Source organism: Rhipicephalus microplus, chromosome 2 (assembly GCF_043290135.1).
Source record: "Rhipicephalus microplus isolate Deutch F79 chromosome 2, USDA_Rmic, whole genome shotgun sequence".
Taxonomy (NCBI): Eukaryota; Metazoa; Arthropoda; class Arachnida; order Ixodida; family Ixodidae; genus Rhipicephalus; species Rhipicephalus microplus.
In genome coordinates this window covers 155022263-155046185 of record NC_134701.1, presented here as the reverse complement: position 1 = coordinate 155046185, position 23923 = coordinate 155022263, and the positions used below count along the sequence as shown (strand labels likewise).

Here is a 23923-nt window from a genome sequence, read left to right as displayed (position 1 = left end):
GCCCACTGCTTCCCATCTACATGTGGTTCCCTTTAGCGGGAGCAAGGCGGTTTTAAAAAAAAATTAACCTCCTTGACGGGGAGTAGGTGTAATGTTTAAGGGCGAAGCTTCTTAAGGCGTGGGGTTGGTCGTCACCTATATGTATGCATGTATGTAGCAACCACCTCACAGCAAATCCACGGAGTGAATAATGATGAGCTGGGCGAAGCTTCGAGGGGTTTTATCGGCAAACCGCGAATCATCTGCTGGCCGCGTTCGTCCATCATCTGTCTGTGAGAAACAGATGCATGAGTAACAGATGCATGTTCACTCGTATGACTACGAAGGCAGGAAGAATAACCGCATCGATAATACGGGCAATGCAGCCCACCTTTTGTTACACTGTCAAACTCATGCGCGAGAATTCTCAACATGTGCGAATTCCACACGTTCTTGTTTTGTAGCTGAAAGTGTTGGTCATGTATGTTTTTCGGTATATTTTGGGGGATGTAGAATGGTTTACTCGTATTCAGCTACTTGTGGCGGATCGCACAATGGTATTCAGCGATGTTACAATTTTTGCAATAGAATGCGCGCTTTGGGCATACAAAGGACTACAAGGCTTTCTCAGGGGATATGTCGCTAGTTCGTTACTTATCAACCGCCTGTAAAGCGGTGCGCAGAACCAACCGCTTCGACGCGAATTTGAACATTGCGCTGTAACAGATGGCGCTACAGAACGTCGCGACGAGTTACTGTCCTACAACGAGAGATGGCGCGCAGAGCGCACCAGCTGCAAAGCCATCTGTACACCTGCATTTTCGCATCGCGTGTGCATGTGTGACTGTCGCCTGTGTTTATGTTGTTGGTGTAATCCCTCGCTCAGACGTGCGTAAGCCGTGTCATTTCGAATTATTTGGTGCAGAACGCTTTGACCGCTTCGCACAGCTACCGCAGCTTGAGATAGGTCACGCCACATTCCGCCGGCGAATCTTAAGCTAGATCGCTGAAGCGGAGGCGCGGTGCTTTTGCGCTTGTTGTCTCCTTTTATTCCGTATTCGTGACACAAGTGCTTCGCCGCTGGCGACCTTTTCGGATCATAAGCAATACACCGGCCCTACGAGTCGCTCTACGCGTGCGCCCAATCACGCGTGTCATCATCTAGTCGCTGGGTTCACCGCCAGCTCGACCGTGGGGCGTCTGCTTTCTACTCCGCTCCGACAGCGCCGTGGGTGCTGCACGCGTTCAATCGCATTTCCTGACCGCCTTGGCTAATCGTGCATCGGTCGCCTGTCGTGGCTGCGAACATCCGTCGCCGCGGTTATCTTCGACGCGTCCTTGGACAACTTGTGCTGACTAAACATGGAGCTGAGGCTTCGCCGCGTCTTCGACTGCTTCGTGGTGGCCTTCATCTGCGCCGCTGGACTCCTGCTACTGCCGCTGTTGCTGCTGAGTTTTCGCGCACGCCAGTGGTTCTTTGTGCATATCATGGCCGTGGCTGGCCGGCTGTGGCGACACACCTTCGAGGACACTCGACGCAAAACGATTGCCGCGCTGGACGAGCCGGAGTCCAGCGATCCTGAATTGCGCGCGGACGGCGCCATTCGAGTGCTCGAAATTGGCGCCGGTTCGGGAGCCAACTTCGGCTTCTTACGAAGAAAGATCAAGTACTGGAACGTCGATCCCAACACGGAGTTCCAAAATTTCCTTCTGGAAACGATCAAGAAGTACCCGAAGGTTGGTGCATCTCCGAATTATTTCAAAATGTGAAACGTGTCGCGATTTCTACAAAATTAGTTGTGACACTAGCGCAGGGGCGTAGGCAATTTTTTTTTTCGGTGGCGAACCTTCATGTCTTTCCTCTTCCTCCTTTTTTCTGTGGGGGACTGACTCCTCAGAAGTTTCACGAAGGGGGAGGGGCACGGGCCCGGTATGCGGTTCCCTCTAGTCCACGGCCGGACTAGAGGGGCGAGGGGCGCACCCCCTCACCCCTTGCGCGCGTGGCACCACTGTAGTCCGGCCGTAGCCCCACAAGCTGGTTACGGCACTGCGCTAGCGCCATTCGCCTTTTGTATTCGCTAAGCGTCAGGCAAAAACAAGCAAATATTCATTTATTCTCACAAAGCTTGCACGTTGATAGTGCAAACGTGACGTGTTACATATATAGTTCGGTTTGGCTGAAGCGCCATGATGTAACCAGCGCACACTTTGTAACAAGCGTGAAGCCATTCGGTGTGCCAGCATTTGTGCTTTCGCATTTCCTGTTCTGTTCAGCGCCGCGCACGGGTTTAAACTAAGGCAGAATGGCCATTTCTACCCATCTGTTATATTTTTCATTTCACTTACCTTCGACCGTCCTTTCATTTTTTAGGTTTCTTTGACGGCATTGCAAGGGCCATAACTTATCAAACAGCAAAGCATGTTCTGTGAACAGAGCTACAGCCTAGCAGAGGGCAGGAAAAGCACCAGCTTCCCTTTACTCATCACCTCAATCACTTATCGGTCACTTACCGTCTATTTTCTAATCACATAGCTTTATTTTCCCCGAAAAGAACAAATTTCAAAAAAAAAAAGCTCTTATGAACAGCTTGACTAGGCCAAGGAACCCTTTCGAGACAGTTGACAAGACCACACGTTTAATAGAGACAAAGTGATAATCGTAAGGGTTTCACGTTCGAAAACAACGATATGATCACGAGGGTCGCCGTAGCGGAGGGCTCCGGAAATTTCGGCCCTCCGAGGTTTTTTAACACGTACCTACATCCAGGCAGGCAGGCCTCAAGCATTTTTTGCCTCCACCAAAATGCAGGTGGGATTTGATCCCGTGACCTACAGGTTAGAAGTCGGGCGCCTTAACCACTAGACCACTGGGCAGGTGACGAGATGCCTAGTATCAGAGATATGAGAAATATTTTCACTTTCAGAGCACCAACACACACTAAATAAATTAATATTACCCTACTAATGTATATTGTACCCATATTCATTTTTTCAAGAGGAGAATTCGGATGCTACAAGAAAAAATATGCAAACTATACAATCCTCAGAAATAGCCATGATCTTAAAATAGAAAATGTCCGAGAAAACACATCGCCATGTCGGTGAGAAACTACTGTCTTCCATTGTCAGACATCCCATAACGTGTTATAATTTGATAAGTTAACACCCCTCTAAGTGCTGGTAACTAATCCCAATGCTGCTTTATTACAGGCGGACAACATTTGTCATGTAAATTTACAGTAAGCGCTCTTTTTTAGTTATATTCAATTTTTCGCGTTCCTAATACGACAACATATGTGGTATGTCGTAAGTTATGTAGTTGTTGTTTGTGCTGAACACTTGCTTTTCATCCAACGACACTGCCTTGGTTTTGTTTGTTAGTTTGTAGAGGAGGTAAGAACATAGACAAGTGGATTGTTGCTATTTTATGTTATTGCCTATTTCGTCACCATGTGACATTCCAAACGTTCGTTCGCATTGTCTCTTATATCGATTAAGATCGGCTTAAACGCAGCTAACGAGGCGCACGGACTTTATTTTTTCAACTACACTAGTTGAATTATTGAATGAAAGGTGTGTAATTTTGTCCCACAACAATAATCTGGCTTGCGTGTGCTTCCTTCCTTGTCAAATCGGCGCTGCGCACTTTCTTATCAAGAATGTTATACCATGCTGATAACGCTCGGATCGCGGGTTCAAATCCCGGCTGATTCTTCCCTCTTGATCTCTATCCTCGTTTCCCCCTCCCATGCGCAGAGTAGCAAACCGGCTGCCTATAGGCTGGTTAACATCACTGCCGTTCTTTTCCTCCTATTTCCCTTCCTTCCTTCCTTCCTTCCTTCCTTCCTTCCTTTCTTCCTTCCTTCCTTCCTTCCTTCCTTCCTTCCTTCTTTCTTTCTTTCTTTCTTTCTTTCTTCCTCCCTTCCTTCTTTCCTTCCTTCTAAACTTTCACATGCTCATAGACATTGCTTCGTGCGTAAGTCAGACATATATGGCATTGCAACTAAAAGCACACAAATCTTGAAAAACTTGTTTCCTCAGCTCCCATGGCTGCTGACTCGAAAGTCACAGAATTGAATTCCTGCCATAGCGTCCGCACTTTAGGAGGAGGTGAAAATGCTAGAAGCCCTCATGCTTGAATTTAGGTTCAGAATAAATAAAACCAGGTGGCGGAAATTTTCAGACCACACCGCTACAGCGTCTCTTATAATTATATCGGGGTTTTGGGACGTAAATATTCAACAACTGTCAATTTTCCAGCCCTAAAGTTTATCTCAAATGTACGGGTATAATCACACTTTTTTAGAGAAGTGGATCACATATGGCTCATCGACGCTGTTGATTGATTTATTTGTGGGGTTTAACGTCCCCAAACCACCATATCATAATGAGAGACGCCGTAGTGGAGGGCTCCGGAAATTTCGACCACCTGGGGTTCTTTAACGTGCACCCAAATCTGAGCACACGGGCCTACAATATTTCCTCCTCCATCGGAAATGCAGCCGCCGCAGCTGGGATTCGATCCCGCGACCTGCGGGTCAGCAGCCGAGAGGCCTAGCCACTAGACCACCGTGGTGGGGCGCAGCATGCTATGCGTCACCCGTGAAATGGCAATGTTTGATAATGGTTCGTGATCTCTGCTCCGAGTCGCCTTGTCGATGTTACCGTTTTGATGCAAATTCTCGAGCTCTCAGCTCGGGGTTGAACTGGCGGTGTTGCCGCTGAGCCGCTGTAATGACCACTGCACGTTCGCGTCGTTCCATGGAAGCGCTGCATGACTGCGGGGAGCGCGCCTCTGTACTGTGTTTGAATAAGAACGTTTTCGTGGTATGTTGGTGTGCTTGTTGGCGACTCGAGAAAACTGTCGTTTTCTATGTCTGTGAACTGCAGTGTGGTTATGTGGGGCGTTTTGTGCACTGCATATTCGCAATCTGTATGGCTGAAGATCAAAACGGCTGGGTGGGTACTCCCTCGCTGGATTTCGTGCTGACCGGTTGTGCACCCGTGATCTCCGACGACAGCGCAGCTCTGGCCGACTGGGCTCGCCCTACGCCATCACCTGATGCGGACAAGAGCTCTCGCCTAGTGGTGCCCCGTCCTCGGACTCCTGCGACCGTGTCCATCTTTCCTGTCTCCTTCTTACTTCCGTCGTTTTCTGTCGTTCGCTGTCCCAGCGCCTCGCTTTCTCCTTTCTCTCTCTATATATATCTTTACCTTTTAATTATATGCTTTTAATCTCTCCTTTACCCCCGTCCCTCGCGAGCTACTGTTGAGGTGTCCTCCCCCTGAGAGACAGTTACGGGGCTCACTTTTCTCTTCTTTTCATTCAAAAATCACTCACACTCACAAACGGCTGGGTGATGCTGCGTTGCGAATAGTCGTGACAAAGAAACCGAAGTTGCGAGTGTTCTTGTTTACTTATAAGGGCTACTGAAGAACGAAATGGGAGCGTGTCGTTCGTCAAGCTGACGTCGACGTCCGTTTTCTTCGTGACCCGAAGGTACCGGGGTGATCAAAAGTGTGCAGACCACGCTATCGCGTGTCAGAATGCATCGACGCGCCAGCTAGCGACGAGACACGACGAGACACCTGCAGCAGGGCGCATGCGCGTCCCGTCTTATCACTTGGCTTCTCCTGTCGCTCCGTTGGACGCGGTTACGACACTCGCAGCCAAAACGACAACTGGGTGTCGCTTTCTTTGCTCCATCAAATCTGTGCCGTTCTTTTACGTAGCGGCTGTGACGGGGCCGGTTCAAGCGCCGGCTCGCGTTGTTATTGGCACCGGTTGATTAGGAAAAATAAGCATAGCAAGCATCGCACAACCTGATAAAGCCAAACACACAAACTTAATTTTCCTCTGGCCAGCTTGCCTTTGTCGGGCTATCAAAGTTGCATTTAAATGAGCTTAGTCAAGTCAAAGTTAATATAGCCAAAATTGGTGAAGCGTGATTAATTACACTGCATTGAACACCTTTACTCTCAAAAGCGTCTTATGCAGCAACGGATGTCTATATTAGATTGATTGAGGCGTGATTTGCATAATTCTGCGACATTAAACTCGACGATAGTTATAGCGCGAGAACAAAACGACTACACAAAGACAAGGACATTAACTGTCGTCATGCCATACCAACTACCCCAACTGCCACACATGAAACTCGAGTATTTCGGGTGGACTTCGAATCGCGCACAATATTCAGTAATATTTATATATAATGCTAAGGCTAATTAATTATGTTTAGGTAATAGAGACTCGATTCAGTCAGGAGTAATCAGCATCTTGCTGAGCTTGGATTCTCTGAGCTCATGAGAATTCGACTTCGATTACGTTAAATATTTGTGTTTTAGTAAGATGTTGTTTAATGAAATCTTATTATAATTCAATTGGTTTCATGCTATGACGAACCAAACTTAATCAGATGTTCTACAGTTACTTTGGTGCTAGCCTAATTAGCGTAGTTATGCATATTTAGCCTAATCATGCCACGTGAAATTTCCGTATAGAGGGTATATTAGTTGGCTTTTGACTAATATTCATTCATAATTAGTTTTCGTAATAATTGGCACTCATAATACATCGATTATCTTAATTGGTATGGAGTCGCTAAAGTGTAATTAGTATTTTCCTGGCCTTGCCTTCTGTGTGCTTATGGGGAAGTCGACATATATTATTCGACCGCGATAAGGTTTGCCTTCTATAGGCTAATTTTGTATGGCTAGGTTAGGAATGATCATGATCAACTTTGCCTAATTAGATTTGGTCATTCTTTCGACTTATCTGGGCTCATCTAAGCCTAACTTCGCTTAACATGAAAGCACCCAGCTGTACTGGGCTTAAATAAGCCTACTTACGCTTGAATTATTAGAGTAGAAAGTGCTCGACTACATTTGAATAGTTTTGGCTCCATTAACCTTGACTTTACTAAGCTCATTTAAGTGCAACTTGTATGAGCTATACAAAGGCAAGCTGGCCTGATAAAATTTTAGTTTGAGCGTTTGGCTTCGTCAGGTTGTGCGATGCTTGCTATGCTTACTTTTCCTAATCAACCGGTGTCAATAACAACGCGAGCCGGTGCTCGAACCGGCCCCGCCGCAGCCGCTACGTAAAAGAACGGCACAGATTTGATGGAGCAAAGAAAGTGACACCCAGTTGTCGTTTTGGCTGCGAGTGCCGTAACCGCGTCCAACAGAGCGACATGAGCAGCCAAGTGATAAAACTGGACGCGCATGCGCCCTGCAGCAGGTGTCTCGTCGTGTCTCATCGCTAGCTGGCACGTCGATGCATTCTTTCAGGCGATCCCGTGGTCTGCACACTTTTGATCGCACCTGTACTACATATTTCCAAGTCGTTTCAATGGCCCAACTTCACCAAGTTTCGTTCTGGCTCCAAAATGAAGCTGTCATGTGGGCGTCTTACTTGTTGGCGTAAGCCCTGGCATTCAAATAATAAACGCGCGTGGCAGTAAGTTCAGAACAGGCTTTTTTTCTTCTGGGTCGGCCGACATTTTTCCATAGGCTATTAGCGCTGTGGACTTGTATTACTTCTGTTCTGTTGGTTGATCATATTGGAATGAATGCTGTTGCATTGGTTAGAACATTGGTTTTGTGCATAGTATTTCTTGCCGGTGTTCCTGCCACTCTATTACCGTCAGCACCTTAGCTTAATATGTTTCCTTGAAGTTTAGATATAGCAGACAATTCTCTTCAGCAGAGGAGGAAGACAAAGTGATTCGTTTACGGAACACACATTGCTCGTCTTTGTGCTTTTCGGGTTTTTCCCTGCAGTTGTGAGGTCTATCGCCCCATACATCGCGTTGATGGATGTTCAACCTCACGGGGCACCGTCCGAGTTCGCTTCGACCGCGGGGACTGCTTCGAGAAAGCGAGGAAACGCGTCTAGTGAGACTGAAGACACTGAGATGTACTCCGCATCAAGCGACGAGTCCTCGGACGACTGCTTCCAACCCGTCCTGTACCGCAAGGCTAAACGACGGATCGTCAATGCATCTACGGCATCAAGCACGACCACCGTAAAAACTGCCCCTCAGCGATGGCCTCACTCCATCCTGTATGTGCCGCTGAAGGCTACTGACAGTCTACGCGGACTGAACAGGCAAGCGCTCTCTGTGTATCTCGAGAATATTACGCCAAATGAGATCAAAGAAGTACTACTAAACGCAAGAAGGAACATCTTGGCAATCGATGTGCTGAACCCACGTGCGCTGAACGCTCTTCAGAAAGTAACGCAAGTGGGTTACATCAATGTCAAGTCTATAATACCACCTGATAGCACCACTTCAACAGGAGTCATTTATGACATCGCCACTGAAATTCCAACCTCGGATCTCTCAGTGTTGATAAAACCGGCAAATGAAGATAACGCCATTGTGAATGTCGGCTGCCTTGGTAACACATATTGTGTGAGAATTACGTTCAAAGAGGACTGTCTCCCCTCCCATGTGAAGGTTGGCCACTTTCGTCACCAGTTCCGACCGTTTATTTCAAAACCTATGCAATGTCATAAGTTATAGAAGATCGGCCATGTGCACGATGCGTGCAGGAACTCCAAAATGTTCCCCCGATGCTCAGAACCACACTCCGAGGACAAATGCAGCGCAACCATACTAAAGTGCCCTAATTGTCAAGGTGCCCACAGTGCATCTTCCAAAGACTGTCCACGCATAAGGGAGTTTACTATTCTTAGACAAATAGTGCGAGACAGCTCTACCCACAAAGAGGCCGCGGAAAAAGTCCGGCGAAGACGACGACGTCACCGTCGAAGGTCTTCGCGAAGAACACAGTCAACTACAAGAAGTAAGTCAACGCATCTCTGGGAACGGCGCCCACTGCAGGGTACACCGCGGTGAACGCAGACGATGGAAGAGAGAAAACAAGTAGATCTCTCTCCACTGAAGAGTGGCCGCCACTTACGCGCACGCGACTTGTGGAAGAAGCGCATCAGAAGCCGCCTTCATCAGAGCAAGCTGTGACAATAGAGGAGCAGCGGAACTTGGATATCCAAGTGATTGCTCATCTACGACCCATAATTAATGCCATTCGCACGGTGTTGAACAACATGCGCACAACGTCAGACAGAAGCGCACTTCAAGTACTGGACGCTCTGAGTCCAGTACTGGCAGCTCTTGAGTAGATAATGGCCCACCAGCCACTGTCTTTCAGGGAAGAGGTCAAAAAAGCAACGATTTTTCAATGGAATGCATGGGGACTGAAATCACGCATTGCAGATTTCCGTCGGATCGTTTTCACCAATATGTTGTCCATCATCGTCATCTGCGAGCCAAATTTATCGAGCATTATCAGACTCTCCGGATACGAATAATTTATGTCGGCTTGTTATAGTGGAAACAGCAAGGTCCTGCTGTTTATTCGGCGTGACCTGACTTACATTCTTCGGTCTGTACCACCTGACAACGATAACCAATATATATGCTTAACAGTGCAGAAAAAGGGTCTTACTATCACTGTTGTCGGTGCATACCTGTCACCATCAAGTATATTTGACCAAAGAAGACTAGGACATCATATCCTATCATCCACTCCTGGCCCATGGGTCATCATCGGAGACTTTAACGCCCTTCATACGCTATGCGGTAGCCCGAAGATCTGCGCAAAGGGTAGAAGTCTGATAACGTTTGCTTCAAACAACGAGCTGTGCTTGTCAAATGATGGCAGCTCAGCATTTTTACGTGGCCCTGGATACAGCAGCTGCCTTGACTTGGTTTTTGTTTCTCGAAGTCTCGTCAGATGTGCCGTATAGTTCGCGGACATAGAAACACATGGGAGCGACCACATTCCCACATATGTCAAGATCAGAGGATTATCTATCACCTTGCAAGGTACGCGAAACTATCCAAAGAGTGGACTGGACCAAGTTTGAATCTCTCATGGAAGAACGCTGTCAAAAGAACACCTCACTTGACTTAGAAGAGGTGATCAAGTCCACAGTGCAAGACACGGTGGGCACCCTCACATGCTCTTCGAGAGTAACCGAATTTGATGTGGAATCAGAACGACTTCGGGCTGTCGGACGGCGTGTGGAACGAAGGTACCGACGCACGAAAGCAGTCGACGATTTACGAATCGCTAGACGTCTTCAGAAGTAGATACAACGCCCCATAAACAAGCTAGAGTCACAATGTTCGGCAGCTTTCTGCACGTCGTTATATCCCTGCAAGCCTTTATCACACTTGTGGAGGACAAGAGGGCTCCGGACAGCTCCCATTCAGCGGTCTCCATTCAAGGCTCTAGCCCTCTCTCAACAGAGATCAGAGGTCGATGTGGCAGAAGAGTTCTGTGCCAAATTATGTGGTCAGCTCGCAGATCCCAACATCTCCACGCTCTCACGTGGTGGCACGACATCACGCGATCACCACATGGACCAATTTTTTTCGATCCATGGGTTTAAAGCAGCACTGGCTTTGTGTAGACGGACATCAGCACCTAGGCCTGCTGGAATATCCTACAGAGTACTGTGTCACCTTTGTGAGTGTGCGAGGGGTGTCCTCCTCGAGATATGCAATGATTCGTTGCGAGAGGGCACCCTCCCAGTTAACTGGAAAACCAGCCGTTTGGTTCCATTACTGAAGCCTGGCAAGTCACCATTGGCGCTCACATCGTACCGCCCGATTGCACTGGCTAGTTGCTTGGGCAAAGTGATGGAGAGGATGGTACTAGGACGGCTAGAATGGTTCCTGGAGCATCACAACATCTACCCGGACGCTATGACGGGTTTTCGCCATGGCCGGTCATCAATTGATAGCGTCATAGACCTGGTCAGCTACGTGCAACACGAAAAAGGCCGTAAGCGTCTCTGCGCTTCTTTATTTCTTAATATTAAAGGGGCGTACGATAACGTCACACATGAAGCTGTCCTCGCCGCTATCAAGGAGGTAGGAGTGGGTGGTCGGATGTTCCAGCGGCTACGCAGGTATCTCTCTGAGCCATCCTTTTTGGTGAGAACTGAGTATGGTGACACTTCGCTACATTACAGCCACCGTGGTGTTCCCCGAAGGGGCATACTTAGCCCTGTACTATTCAACCTGACGCTAATAGCTCTCAATGAGCATCTGCCAAGTACTGCCAGATTGTCAATGTACGCGGACGACATCTGCGTTTGGACGTCTGCAGTAACACGTCTACAGCTGCGAGCGCAAATTCAGAGAGTTGCCACTCAAGTTGCCATTTACCTCCGTCAACGAGGTCTGGACATTTCCTCTGAGAAATGTGCACTTGTGGCATTTACGCGCAAACCAATGCAGAACTACAGCGTTCTGGTAAACAGCGAAAGGATACGTCACCTTCGATCATACAAGTTCCTAGGTGTTATAATGGACAGAGACCTCTCATGGAGCCCACATGTATCATACATGAAAAGGCGATTGACAGGCATCTGTCCTTTGTTCAAGTTCTTCGCTGGAAAAAACTGGGGAATGTCCACAGCTGCTATGTTGCGACTATACAGGATTATTTTCCTTAGATTCCTTCGGTACAGCCTACCTGTGTTAACCAACGCAAGTAAAACAAGCATACGAATGCTTCAAAGTGTCCAGGCTCAAGCACTCTGGATTTGTTTAGGCTTGCTTCAAAGTCCATCAACAACGGCAACTATCGCCATCACAAGGGACCACCTCATAAAGACGCACATTAATGTTGAAGTGCTAAAAGACACGTATACGACACCTTGCTCGAACTCCGTGACATCACCTAGCCTCTCTACCAGTGGACCGACCATGCACATCTTACTGCAAAACAGTGACCGCACATGGTGAGTCGATCCCAACTTCGTTCTCTCCTGCCGCTAGACCTGTGACTCCGCCATGGTGCCTTGCTCAACCAATGATTAATATTAACATACCTGGCGTCCAGAAAAAGGCCAATTTGTCGTCACCAGCTCTTAAACAGTTCACACTACTTCTCTTGTATGAGACATACCAAGACTCCACACATATATACACTGACGGATCGGTTCAGCCGGACAGCTCTACAGGTGCAGTAGTGATACCAAGGTTGGCCACGACAAATAAAATCAAGACATCTCACACAACAACATCAACGGCAGCATAATTGGCAGCACTTCGTGCCGCGTTACAAGTTGTCGTTGATCAACCTACACGCAAGTGGATTATTTTCTGCGACTCGAAGGCGGCACTGCAGTCTCTACTATCAGCCGTACGCCGCGGACCACGCGAGCAGCTGGTACTAGAGATAGCAGCGGTTATACACCACCTGACTGAGAAAGGACACCAAATTACATTTAAGTGGTTACCCAGTCACTGCGGAATCATCGGCAATGAACAGGCCGATCAAGCTGCCCGCTCAACCCACACAGAAGATCATAAACTACGACTACCACTTTCTCGCACAGATGCTGCACGAAAGCTCCGCAGGCTTGCTCGCCAGCAAACCACATCACAATGGAATCAGCCACATTTCAAGCATGCCCGACTGTACTCGCTTGACCCTGCGCTAAGTCTTCAAGTCCCGTTGAGGCTTTGCCGAGCAGACCAGACCCTGTTATGTAGGCTGTGGTTGGGCGTTGCGTTTACCAACGCCTACACTTTCCACATTGGGATGGCCGACACCGCAGCCTGTAGCCACTGTGGCAAAGAAGAAACGATCCAACATATTCTTTGTGACTGCCTAGAGTATAGTAAACAGCGACTATGCCTTCGTGAGGAACTCAGCAAATTAGATAATCAACCTCTGTCGGAGCAAGGAATTCTACAATATCGACAAGTTGCGACTTCACAGAAGAAGGCCCTGAAAGCGCTACTACACTTTTTGCGATTGACTGGCCTTACTGTACGGTTGTAGCTAGGGTGCCCTTCCTATGTGTGTTTTCGTTTTCACATGAGTGCGCGAGCGTTTTTTTTTCTATCTACCCCCTCTTTCTTGCCCCTATTTTCCCGCCCCCAGCGCTGGGTAGCAAATCAGATGCCAATATCTGGTTAACCTCCCGGCCTTTCCTCTCTCTCTCTCTCTCTAGATATAGCTTGGCCGTGCTTAGGTATACCTGCAAGACCAATGTTCGTGATCTACAGGCAGTACAAGCCTAAGCACTGAGATTGTGCCTTGGTCTGCCCAGATGTACGTCAACAGAGGCAACGATTGCAATTGCTGGTGACTATCCAATACAAACTCACATTGCTGTAGAAGTCCTCAGAACGCACGTCAGACACCTTGCACGTGCTCCCTGTCATCACCGTCCACTGTTGCCGTCAGAGAGGCGCGAATCATCGTTCGCTAAAATGACTGTGAAGTACAACGAGAAACTTCGCTCGGGCTTCACTCCTACATCTAAACCATCGATACCACATTGGTGTCTTATTCGATCCACAGTGCACCTCAGTTTACCAGGGATCCGGAGGAAATCTGAGCTTTCATCGCCCGTGTTGAAACAACTGTCTCTTCTTTTGCACGAGAAATATTCAGACAGTGTACATATATATAACGATGGCTCCACGAACCGCCAGTGTTCGTCAGGTGCAGTAGTTGTCCCAGCAAGAGGTGTTACCGTCAGCTTTAAATTTAACCACTCCACGGCATCTACAGCAGAGGAACTAGCTGCTTTGCGCGCGGCGCTTTGAGTGGTCAATCGGGAACCGCCGCAACAATGGTCGATTTTTAGCGACTCAAGGGCTGCCCTACAATCTGTGCTCTCAGTACTGCGTCGCGGGCCGTACGAACAGCTTGTTTTCGAAATTCGATGCCTTCTCCACACTTCACGCGAGAAAGGGCATCATGTGATGTTTCAGTGGCTGCCAAGTCACTGCGGCGTCATAGGGAACGAACATGCCGATACTGACTGATTGATTGATTTATATGTAGGGTTTAATGTCCCGAAACCACCATATGATTATGAGAGACGCTGTAGTGGAGGGCTCCGGAAATTTTGAACTTGGGGTTCTTTAACGTGCACCCAAATCTGAGCACATAGGCATACAACATTTCCACCTCCATTGGAAATGCAGCCACTGCAGCCGCGATTCGATCCCGCGACCTGCGGGTCAGCAGCCGAGTACCTTAGCCACTAGACCACCGCAGCCGGGCGAACATGCCGATACTGCCGCGTGGGTAGCTCTTGAAAGGAACACAAGAACAAGCCATACCACTTTCGCGGATTGATGCTGCTAGTAATTTTCGGCGACTTGCGCGTGAAATCACATTTTCACTATGGTGCCCACCAAGCAATGAGACGAATTGTCAACACCACCTGTCCTCTTTGATGGCTATTCGAATGTCCGCTGGGCTCAACCGAAGAGAAGCCACCTTTCTTCATCGCTTATGGCTAAGAGTGGCATATACAAAACCTTATTCATTTGTCATAATTGATTGATTTGTGAGGTTTAACGTTCCATAACCATCATATAATTACGAGAGACGCCGTAGTGGAGGGCTCTAGAAATTTCGACCACCTGGGGTTGTTTAACGTGCACCCCAATCTGAGCACACGGGCCTACAATATTTCCGCCTCCATCGGAAATGCGGCCGCCGCAGCCGCGATTCGATCCCGTGACCTGCGGGCCAGTAGACCACCGCGGCGAGTATTCATTTGTCACAAGAATGGCCGACGACGCTCTCTGCGATGCCTGTCGCTGCGAAGAGACGCTACACCACATCCTGTGCGACTGTCCGTTGTATGACATCCTGAGGCAGTCACTGGCGTCCGTTCTTGCGCGCATCGACAACAGCCAAATGTCTGTGGACACTATTCTTTCAAGTGCCCGAGAGAAGACATTGAAGGCGACAAAAGCACTGTTTAAATTCCTACGCGACACGGACTTGAACAAGCGGCTGTAACAGCAATGTCACACACCACGGAAGAGAAGACAGGACTATGACTGAGTGTGTGCGCGTGTGCTGCCTAATGTGCTGTGTTTATCTCTCTTCCCTCTCTTCTCTCTATCTTTCATCTCCCCATCTCCCTCCGATGCGCAGGGTAGCAAACCGGCTGCCTATAGTCTGGTTAACCTCCCTACCGTTCTTTTCCTCCTATTTTTCCTCCTTCCTTCCTTGAAGTTTAGATGCATGTAGACACTTACTGTAAAGTGCTTTCTTAATTGCTTTTCAGGAGTGTTATTTCAACTTCAAGCTAGAATATTTAAAAATTACTGCCAGAAATATACCGTTCCCAAAAGCGGCAGTGCAGTAGAAGCGCCCATGGGGGCTTTATGATTTAATATAGACCCAGTACTAACAGTTTTTTTCTGGACCCTTAAGTTATATGACGGACAACGCACCACTGCGAGAGGGACCAGAGCAAAAGAGGAAACGCCGCTCCTTGTCTCGGTCACAAGAGTGAAACGAAAGATCTTGTTATTTCTTGAAACGATCATCACTCTGATATTGTTCTGAATATCATACTTGTGGCAGCAGGACACACTCTTTTCAATAACTACGTGTCTATGAAGACACATGTTCGAAAGAGTACAAATAAAACTGCTGGAACTTTGTAAAGGAGTAAGGAACAGTTCCTCTGTCTGCTCTAGATAATGTGTGTGTGCGTGCATGTGTGTGTAAATAAACGAAGGATGAATAAAGTTTACCTTAATTATTTCGTCGCTTTGTTGGTCCTGCAAACTTGGCTCTTATACATCGACCACACGTTCGATGGCGCACAGTCTTTGACTGTTTCGTGGAAGAAATGCAGCTGAATTTCCAAATGCTTTTAAGCGCAATACATTACTTAAAACAGCGCCCTTTCTTGCCCAAAAGGCAGAGGAAACCTGTTAGCCAAGTAAAACTCGCCGCGAACGCTTTATCTTTTAACGGTAGACGACGGTGGCAGTGGATTCACAGCCTCCCGTACGCGCGCTTGCTTGCTCGGGCAAAACGAGTGACGTCACAGGGGCAGTGAGCAGGCCTGGTAATTTTCTGCACTACAGCTCTGACGGGTTGCAGACGGACGGACATTGCGAAGTGTTAAGGGTATTGATCGATTGATATGTGGGGTTTAACGTCCCAAAACCACCATATGACTATTAAAGACGCCGTAGTGGAGGGCTCCGGAAATTTAGACCACCTGGGGTTCCTTAGCGTGCACCCGAAGTGTTAAGGTGTTCAACCCCTAAAACGATCTTTAGAAGGAATGAGCTAATACGCGCGTCACATTTAACCTTATCAAAAGAGTCTAGATACCTTGTTGTCGGCTACCAGACTGTTATATAATTACCGACACAAAAGTGTCCGCACCGCGCTGCCGAGCACACGGAGAAAAGGGTGCATGACGACGATTCTTAAAGCGTGCCTGATGCTTTCTCGCAGGTGGAGATGGAGCGCTGGGTTGTCTGCTACGGCGAGGACATGCGCGATGTTCCCGACGCTCATTTCGACGCGGTGATAGTGACGCACCTCCTCTGCTCCGTCCACTGCCCTGAGAAGGTTCTGCAAGAGTGTCGCCGAGTTCTGGTCAAGGTCTGCCAGCAGTTTTTGCCATTTCTCAAATGGGGCAGCGCGCTTGACGTTTCGCACCTGGAGAGGGGCTGCAGCTCTTGAGGGACGCCGCTTTTCGAATTATGGGCCGATTGCCACACCGATGACTGTCGCCATTACTTTTACTACCGACAGTCAACGTTTCTAACCATAGGCGTATCAGCGGGGGGTCGGGACAAGGGGGCCCTACCACTAAGAAAAGTTGGAGGGGGGGGGGGGGGAGTCCCTCGACAGTGGTCACTCGTGGATGCATTTTGGGGAACCAACAAGTAATTCGTAGTTTTCCGTGACAACAGCAATAACTCAATAATATTCTAACGGGAGAACAAACATGTTACGAGGCAATGCTACAACATTGTAAAATTTTGCCAATATTTCTACTGAGGTGTTTTTTCTTGTTGGCTCTTTTCGGTGCGGGTCCCCTATGTGACGCTTTCGCGTCTTGTACTATATTTGCTGAGCCGGCAAGCGCTGAACAGGGGCCCTGTAATATTACATAACTTGTTGATGTTTTTATGCTCCTGTGACTTGTTGATGCAGCTATGGACGTCAACGAGGAAAGTTTTTAAAGATTAGTCAAAGCATTTGCTGCTTCCGGAAAATAATTTTCTTAAAAAAGAATGTCATCACCGCGGCTTTGCAGAAGGTTTTGCGAGCCGATGAGTGTGATGAATCGTTTTCGATATTTAAGTTTTTGCGTACTGAAACGCCAAATTTTGTTTTGGCTTTAGTCTTTGATGAACCTGATCAGCCTTGCGTATGGTAACTTGGAGACATACCGGCAGCTTGCAAAGTGGCCACGAATAAAACAGTGCACTTGAGCTCAGTAGGAAGCTTGACTTTTAATCTTGCCCCACAACTTGACCCACCGGATCAGAGAAAAGGTGAAAGGCCGTGGTTTTTAGCACTATGGAGGCTTAGTCAAGAGTCGGGCTAGTTGGTTCTTACTCAATTTGGATTGTCTTTTACAGCTAAAGATACATCTCGGACAGCAAAGAAGCACAAAGGTGCAGCACTGCTTATTTCTCTTTCTCTCAGCAGGTATATGAGCTTACGCAGATGTATACGCGCACAAACTACTAAGCATCGTTATGCTGCGAGTGCAAATATATTATTATTCTCATAATTCTTCTCGCCAGCTGCTATAAGTACCCGCTGTTTATGTGATTGGCAGCTAGCCTACTTGAAATACATTTATAAGGAGATGCTCTCCGGCTTTATGACGTCATATAACAAAGGCGATTTTGTGGCACACAGGAAGTTTCAAATGCCGAACAACAAAAGGCAAACAATATGCCGTATAGAAAATAGCTTATTCTCGTATTTATCCCGCGGTCGTGCATAAGTGGTCATTAGATGTTGGATCATGTTGTCGTGATTTGTTACCTCACGTAAAAAGCTGGTGCTGTGTGCATTACAAAAACTGTTTGCACCAATAATACACAGCTAACGCATATTGCGAAAAGAAGAAATGAGGGATATAGTTTAACGTTATAATCACCCATATTTTGTTCTTTCAAAGGAAAGTTTAGTTTACACCGTTAGTATTGGCGTATTCATGCGGGTGCCTGGGAGCCCCTTAAAAAAGGTTGAAACAATTACAATGAGTGTAAACAATGTAGCATGCTCCTAACACCACAAATTATAATTTTTAAAGAGAAGTGTTCAGAAGTTGATAATAGGTTAATAACAGTAATATATAGCAGTATAAGTATAGCAATATTACTAATAATTGCACCCTCTAGAAACAGTGTTCAGACTATTAGCAAACAAGGCAAATTGTAATACACACAAGCATGAAATCTGCAAGAAAGTGTACTACGCATTATGAAAAAATATAACAGCAAATATTCGTTGAAAAAACATGGTTGATCTTTCCGTCATAGCAATCTGCATATAGCACGAAAGTAACACGCGCTTCTGCAGGGGTAAATAAATCTTACTGTACATTGATAAACCAGGGTTTGCCGAATGTATGATTTGTTGTTGAGCAGCTATAGCCCTGTTCAACGAGGATGTATCTTCGTTGACGCTTGGTACATCTCCATCTTGACACTAACATCTATGATAAATTTATGATACAAACTATAGTGGTATCTATAGATGCCTACCGCCAAAGCATGATCAGCCAAACAGGCATAATAGCAAGATGAGCGTCGCATATTGGACGCGGAAATTGGGCTAAAGCGCCATTCCTCGGCACTACCTCTGTGTGTTTCCAAATTTATATCAAAGTGTGAACGCGTCGTTGAAGCTTTCTCTGTTGATATATATATATATATATATATATATATATATATATATATATATATATATATATATATATATATATATATATATGCAGGCATGACGGTGGAATGGCCGTAGCGCTGCAAGTAGTCTAATAGATCCTCTGTGAGAAGTAGTCGAGAAGTCACAAAGTAGTTGATTTCTTTCGGCGTTTCAGGCACACTTTGGTCAGATTCGTAAAGGTCAGACTCTGGCTGAAACGTCGAAAGAAATAAACTACGTTGTGATTTCTCGTCGAAGTTCTACTTGAATATTATATATATATATATAATAATAATATATAATATATTATAATATATTATTATTATATTATATAATATATATATATAATATATTGCCACATGGTCTGCTTGGGTGAGATCCATGAGTGAAAGAGGACAAAGAAGATCTATCTAAGCTGCTGTTTGGCTAGTCGACTCAACGCGCCCATAAAGTCAAGTTTGTCGTCAGGAACGTGACAAGACTAGTGGAGGTGCTGGGTACAGCGACTCACGGTCCACCGATGCACAAGACCCCGCCCAGCAGCCGGAACACAAGCACTGCACCCTTGGCCTCTCCTGCTCACAGAGCAAGTTGCCTCCAATCAGGCCCAACTGGCTAACCTCCCTGTCCTTCATCTTTCATTCCTCCTCCTCCTCCTCCATTCAGGCCTACTGCCTGAGACATTGACTACTGACGCAGCGACTATGACTTCGACACTGGCTGCCGTGCTAGCTCCGACGCCTTTTACGCTGATCTACTGCACCGTCCAGTACCCGCTCATGCCTATCCCCTTTCACGGAGAGCAGCATGTAGATGTTCACGACTGGCTGGGTGACTTTGAAAATGTCGCAGCGATCAATTACTGGGATAATGCCGTGAAGTTCCAGAACGGGCCTAAAGGATGGTGCCAATTGGCGTGGTTTATGAACAGAGATGATGTTCTGATATGTTAGCGTGAGTTCCAGCGTCGCCTTCTGGAGACCTACAGGAGTCCCGACTGCCGCGAACGGGCGGAGCGTGCACTACAATCACGCATCCAGATGCCAAACGAGACCGTCTCGATGTACGTCGAGGACATGATACGGCTTTTCAAGTGAGCGGATCCTGATATGGCAGAACAAAAAGGTTGCGCCACCTCATGCCTGGTGTGAAGCGAAAACTTTTTGCTGGTTTGGTGCGTAGTCCCCCAAGAGTGTTGCTGAGTTCCTTACTGAAGCGGCAACAATGGAGCGAGTACTGCACCAACGGTCTGCCCGGTTTGACCGTCAAGTGAATATTGCTTCAACCCCCGAATTTTTCGCCACTTCTGGGAGCAAGAGCCCCGAATCGATTCGCGATGTGATCCGCTGTGTCGTCCACGAAGAAACGGAAAAGATGTACGGGACAAGGGAAATCGATGTCGGTTCCATCACCAGTGTCATCCGTAACGAGATTCAGCAGGTGCAGCACGCCAATCGTTTTCCACCGATGTCGGTTGATCCGGAAACGGCTCCTGTGTCTACTGACAGTCACCGTCGAACGTACGCAGAAGCCTTGTGATCTGCCATGCGTCTTTCAGGTCAAGGAGCCCCGACCTAGACAACGCCACACGTCCCGATCCAGACATTGTTGCCATCAGTCGCATTGCCATGTCGCAAAGGTGCCTTGCATATGTGCTACCCTTAAAGTTGCTCCTGTTTTCTTATTTACGTTCCTGCACCCTGTTCTCGCATGAATGCGAGTGTTCTGCTGTTCAGTGTGCATATATTACGAAACGTACACAAGCATTTAGTGTTTAGTCTGCTATTATCAAAGTAAGCTTTCGTTGATTCTGAAAGCACAACTAATGTGGTAATACTTTTCGGAATTTGAAAACTCTGTTGCAAAGTTTTGTTTTTTTTTTTTGATGAACCTGGCGTTTCAGGGCCTGCTCTGTCGCCTTCTTGTGAGACCGAACAAGACCCGAACTCTGGTGCTCATTTCAAAAACTTTTGCTGAAGCCATCGCAGTGTTTAGTGTTTAGAGGTGTTAACACTGCGGGACAGATCTTTATCGAAATTAGCTCCAGATGGTTTTGAATCAACTTGACCCCAGACCATTTTGTGTGCAGAAGATACTAGGACCTTGGACATCTGCGTCAGTTGCGCAGAAAGCGACTAAAGCACTGCTGCTTTACTTAAAGTCAACAAACCTGAGCGACCGCCTGTAGACTGTGTGTGCTCCCAGAGTGTGCTCGTGATTGTGTGTACCTTCTCATCTCTCTGCAACCTCTTTTCTCCCCTTCATCCCTTCCCCAGTGCAGGGTAGCAAACCGGATGTGCGTCTGGTTAACCTCCCTGTCTTTCCTTGCATCTTTATCTCTCTCTCTCTTTTCATATTTCGACAGCAATTTGTCGTTCTTGTTGTCTTTTCACCAATAGGGTTTTTTTTTCTCTCAGTGGCAAGTGAACGTTAAAGGAGCCCTGCTACACTTTTTGAGCATGGTCAGAAAGCACTGCCGATCAATATTAGAGGCTCTCGACATCGCGGGAGCCAAATTATATAGCGCATCACGCGGCCTGGAGTTCACAATAAAGTATCAAACTCAGCTGAAAATCGCTTCCTTCGACAAATCACGGAATAAGCCCAAAAAGTACTCGCAGTAAACCCATCTATCAGCCATTGGCTGATTTGAACATGACTCGCTCGGTCGTCACAGAGATTGCCGCTGGAGGCTGCGACTTGTCCACGCGTGCGCGCACGAGCACGCTAGTAAAGCCGCGCATACGAAAAAAAAAGTGCTCAAGGTCACGAGGATCGCATGACGTTTTTTTTTTTTTTGTGCATGCCGTTTGCTTAGCTTCCAGTGCTTTCGTCGGGACGAGAGAAGAGAGAAAGCAATCGCAGCATGCGACGAACCTCTGCAACTCCGCTCGCACTGGATGAATTTTTAAAGCTCTTGCGCTGTTTATTTCGTGAGGCAATAAGCTCTTCAGAGGGTTCATTCTGTGGTTACTTAAAAAGTGTTTCAGGGCCCTTTTAAATGTAGAAGGCATCAGACAGGTAAACGAGCTCAGAGCTCAAGTTTAACGAGATAGAACAATCCTCCTGGTAAAAAAGGGGAGAGAGCAAGATTGAACGTCGCCAGGATGAGCATAACGAAAGCTCAAAATTTGAAACGGTGGTCGTTCGCAGAGTCCACTATTTTGTACCATATTCGTATATCCTCGGAATGTTTTTGCACTTTCAGTCAGTGCACGTATACGTGAAATCTGCTTTGAGCATGTATACGTTCATTTGTGTCTATAAAATTGAGTGAATACTAATCAGTAATGACGTCATCATGGTTATACTTTTCCTGCAGTTGCTGCATTATCAACACATGCAGTACGCGTACGACTTAACAGCAGTCTTGCAGTCATGACGTCAGCAGGATAATATCTTGAGGGAGGGGGGCGCAAAACCTTGTTGCACGTGGATGGGGGAGAGGGTATATACTGGCGGGGGTGATGTGCTTGAGGGGGGTGGCAAGTGCCCGTTCTGCACCTCGCTGCTGACACCTATGCTTGAAGCGGAGATCGTGCGCAGTGCGTGGCTTATGTTCTCATATTATCAGAAATAAGGAGATTCATGACCCCGCCTGCATTTTTAGCCTGAAGAAAAATTGTGGACCATCTCCCCGGTGGGAACCCTGATAGGATGCGAAGCAGTAGCATTGCGCACGGATGTGATTGGCGTTTTTTTTTTACTCGTGCCTCGTCGGTGCCGTTGGTCTTTCGCTGCCGACGCTTGGGTTTAGCTTCTCTGGCTCACGCCTCGTTGGTGTTGCAGGCGTGACTTCGCCTTTCGCTAATGCAATCGGCTCTGCTAATTTTCGCAATGCCGGTGACGGCCGGTTTCAGTCAAATCGCTTCGGCGCATGTTTTGGCGGATGAATTCCGGCGTCCTCTCCACCGCAGATAAAGGAGGTGAAAGAGTGTTCACTCGATGTGTGCTCGAACGTTGCGAGTGGTGGATAGGGGAAGCGAGAGGTGACAGACAGCGAGCCCGCGGCAGGCGAAAGAGTGACGTCACCGCGCACCACGAGGAAACGCTTGTCGTATTTGGCACTGCCACAGCACCTGCGGTGAGGGGATCGTGGCGCCGCGCGTTGGCACGGAGACACGGACTGACAGCGTTACACAGGCTAGTCAAAGAGCTGCTTCGCATGTAATAATAGACACTGCTTAGTCCATGAGCTGGACGGCGGCTATTTTTTCCGATTGGTTGTTTTTGCAGGGTGGCCGGTTGGTGTTTATGGAGCACGTGGCACAGCCCAAGGGAAGCGTGGGCCGGATGTTGCAGAGTGTGCTGACGCCTTTGTGGTGTATCATCTGGTGCGGATGCTGCCTGAACCGAGACTCGGGAGAGGTCATCAAGAACGCCGGATTCAGCGAGGTTCACTTGAAAGAGACGAACGTCGACATGCCCATCATCTTGACGCGGCATGTGTACGGCTACGCTGTCGCGTAAAAGCGACTTGGCCCGGCACTACAGGCTTCTTCTGTGGTACAGTGTCACTGTGCACTCACTGCATACCGCTACGGCTTTTCTTGTTCCACGCAGAACATTTACGTAATGAAACTTGAAGATGAAGTAACACCACAAACTGTATATTTTTAAGGAGTTTTTTTCGCTTAGTATAATGCAAATGTAAGGTTTGATACGTATACTTGCAGTATTATGTTTCAATATTTGTACAAAGCATTCTATCAAATCAATTGGTGCATTTCTCCCTCTGAGGAGGTGTTTCAGCAGGGCAGACGAACTGCCGTAATATCTACATTATACGCCGTCTTCAGTGCTGTAGACGCACCTTTTTGGATAGCCTTATCAAGGTGCATGTGTCAAGTGGTTGCATTACAACCTTTAATAACTATATGAACCTTCTTTAATAGCAAGGCGCACGCATTTCTTTATAATATCCCTATGATTTGAGCAGGACTTCTCCATAGCTCTGGCTCGGAACTGGGCAATGATACCCAGAAAGGTATTCCGAACACTGATGTCGAAATACACGTTCTGGCAGCCTGAAATGGAACACCCTAGAAAACACATGCAGGTAGCGACAGACGACGGCATTTGTCATCCGTCCGAGACCGACAACACGTCCTCCGCGATATGGCCATCAGCGGTTTCGGGATGCGTCACCACATGGGCCATTTTGTGCCGGGGGGCGACCCCGCGACCCCCTTGCCGTGTCGTCCACTGGCGTCGCGTTTTT

General features: G+C 47.5%; 1 protein-coding gene across 1 annotated transcript; it reads left to right on the top strand.

Annotated features, from left to right (window-relative positions):
• The first annotated feature begins 787 nt into the window (after nt 1-787).
• Nucleotides 788-23371, top strand: LOC119170671 (thiol S-methyltransferase TMT1B). Its single transcript, XM_037421903.2, has 3 exons — nt 788-1716; nt 16264-16413; nt 22939-23371. The coding sequence occupies exons 1-3, from the start codon at nt 1342-1344 to the stop codon at nt 23170-23172; spliced, it is 759 nt and encodes a 252-aa protein (XP_037277800.2). The 5' UTR covers nt 788-1341; the 3' UTR covers nt 23173-23371.
• Nucleotides 23372-23923: the final 552 nt, after the last annotated feature.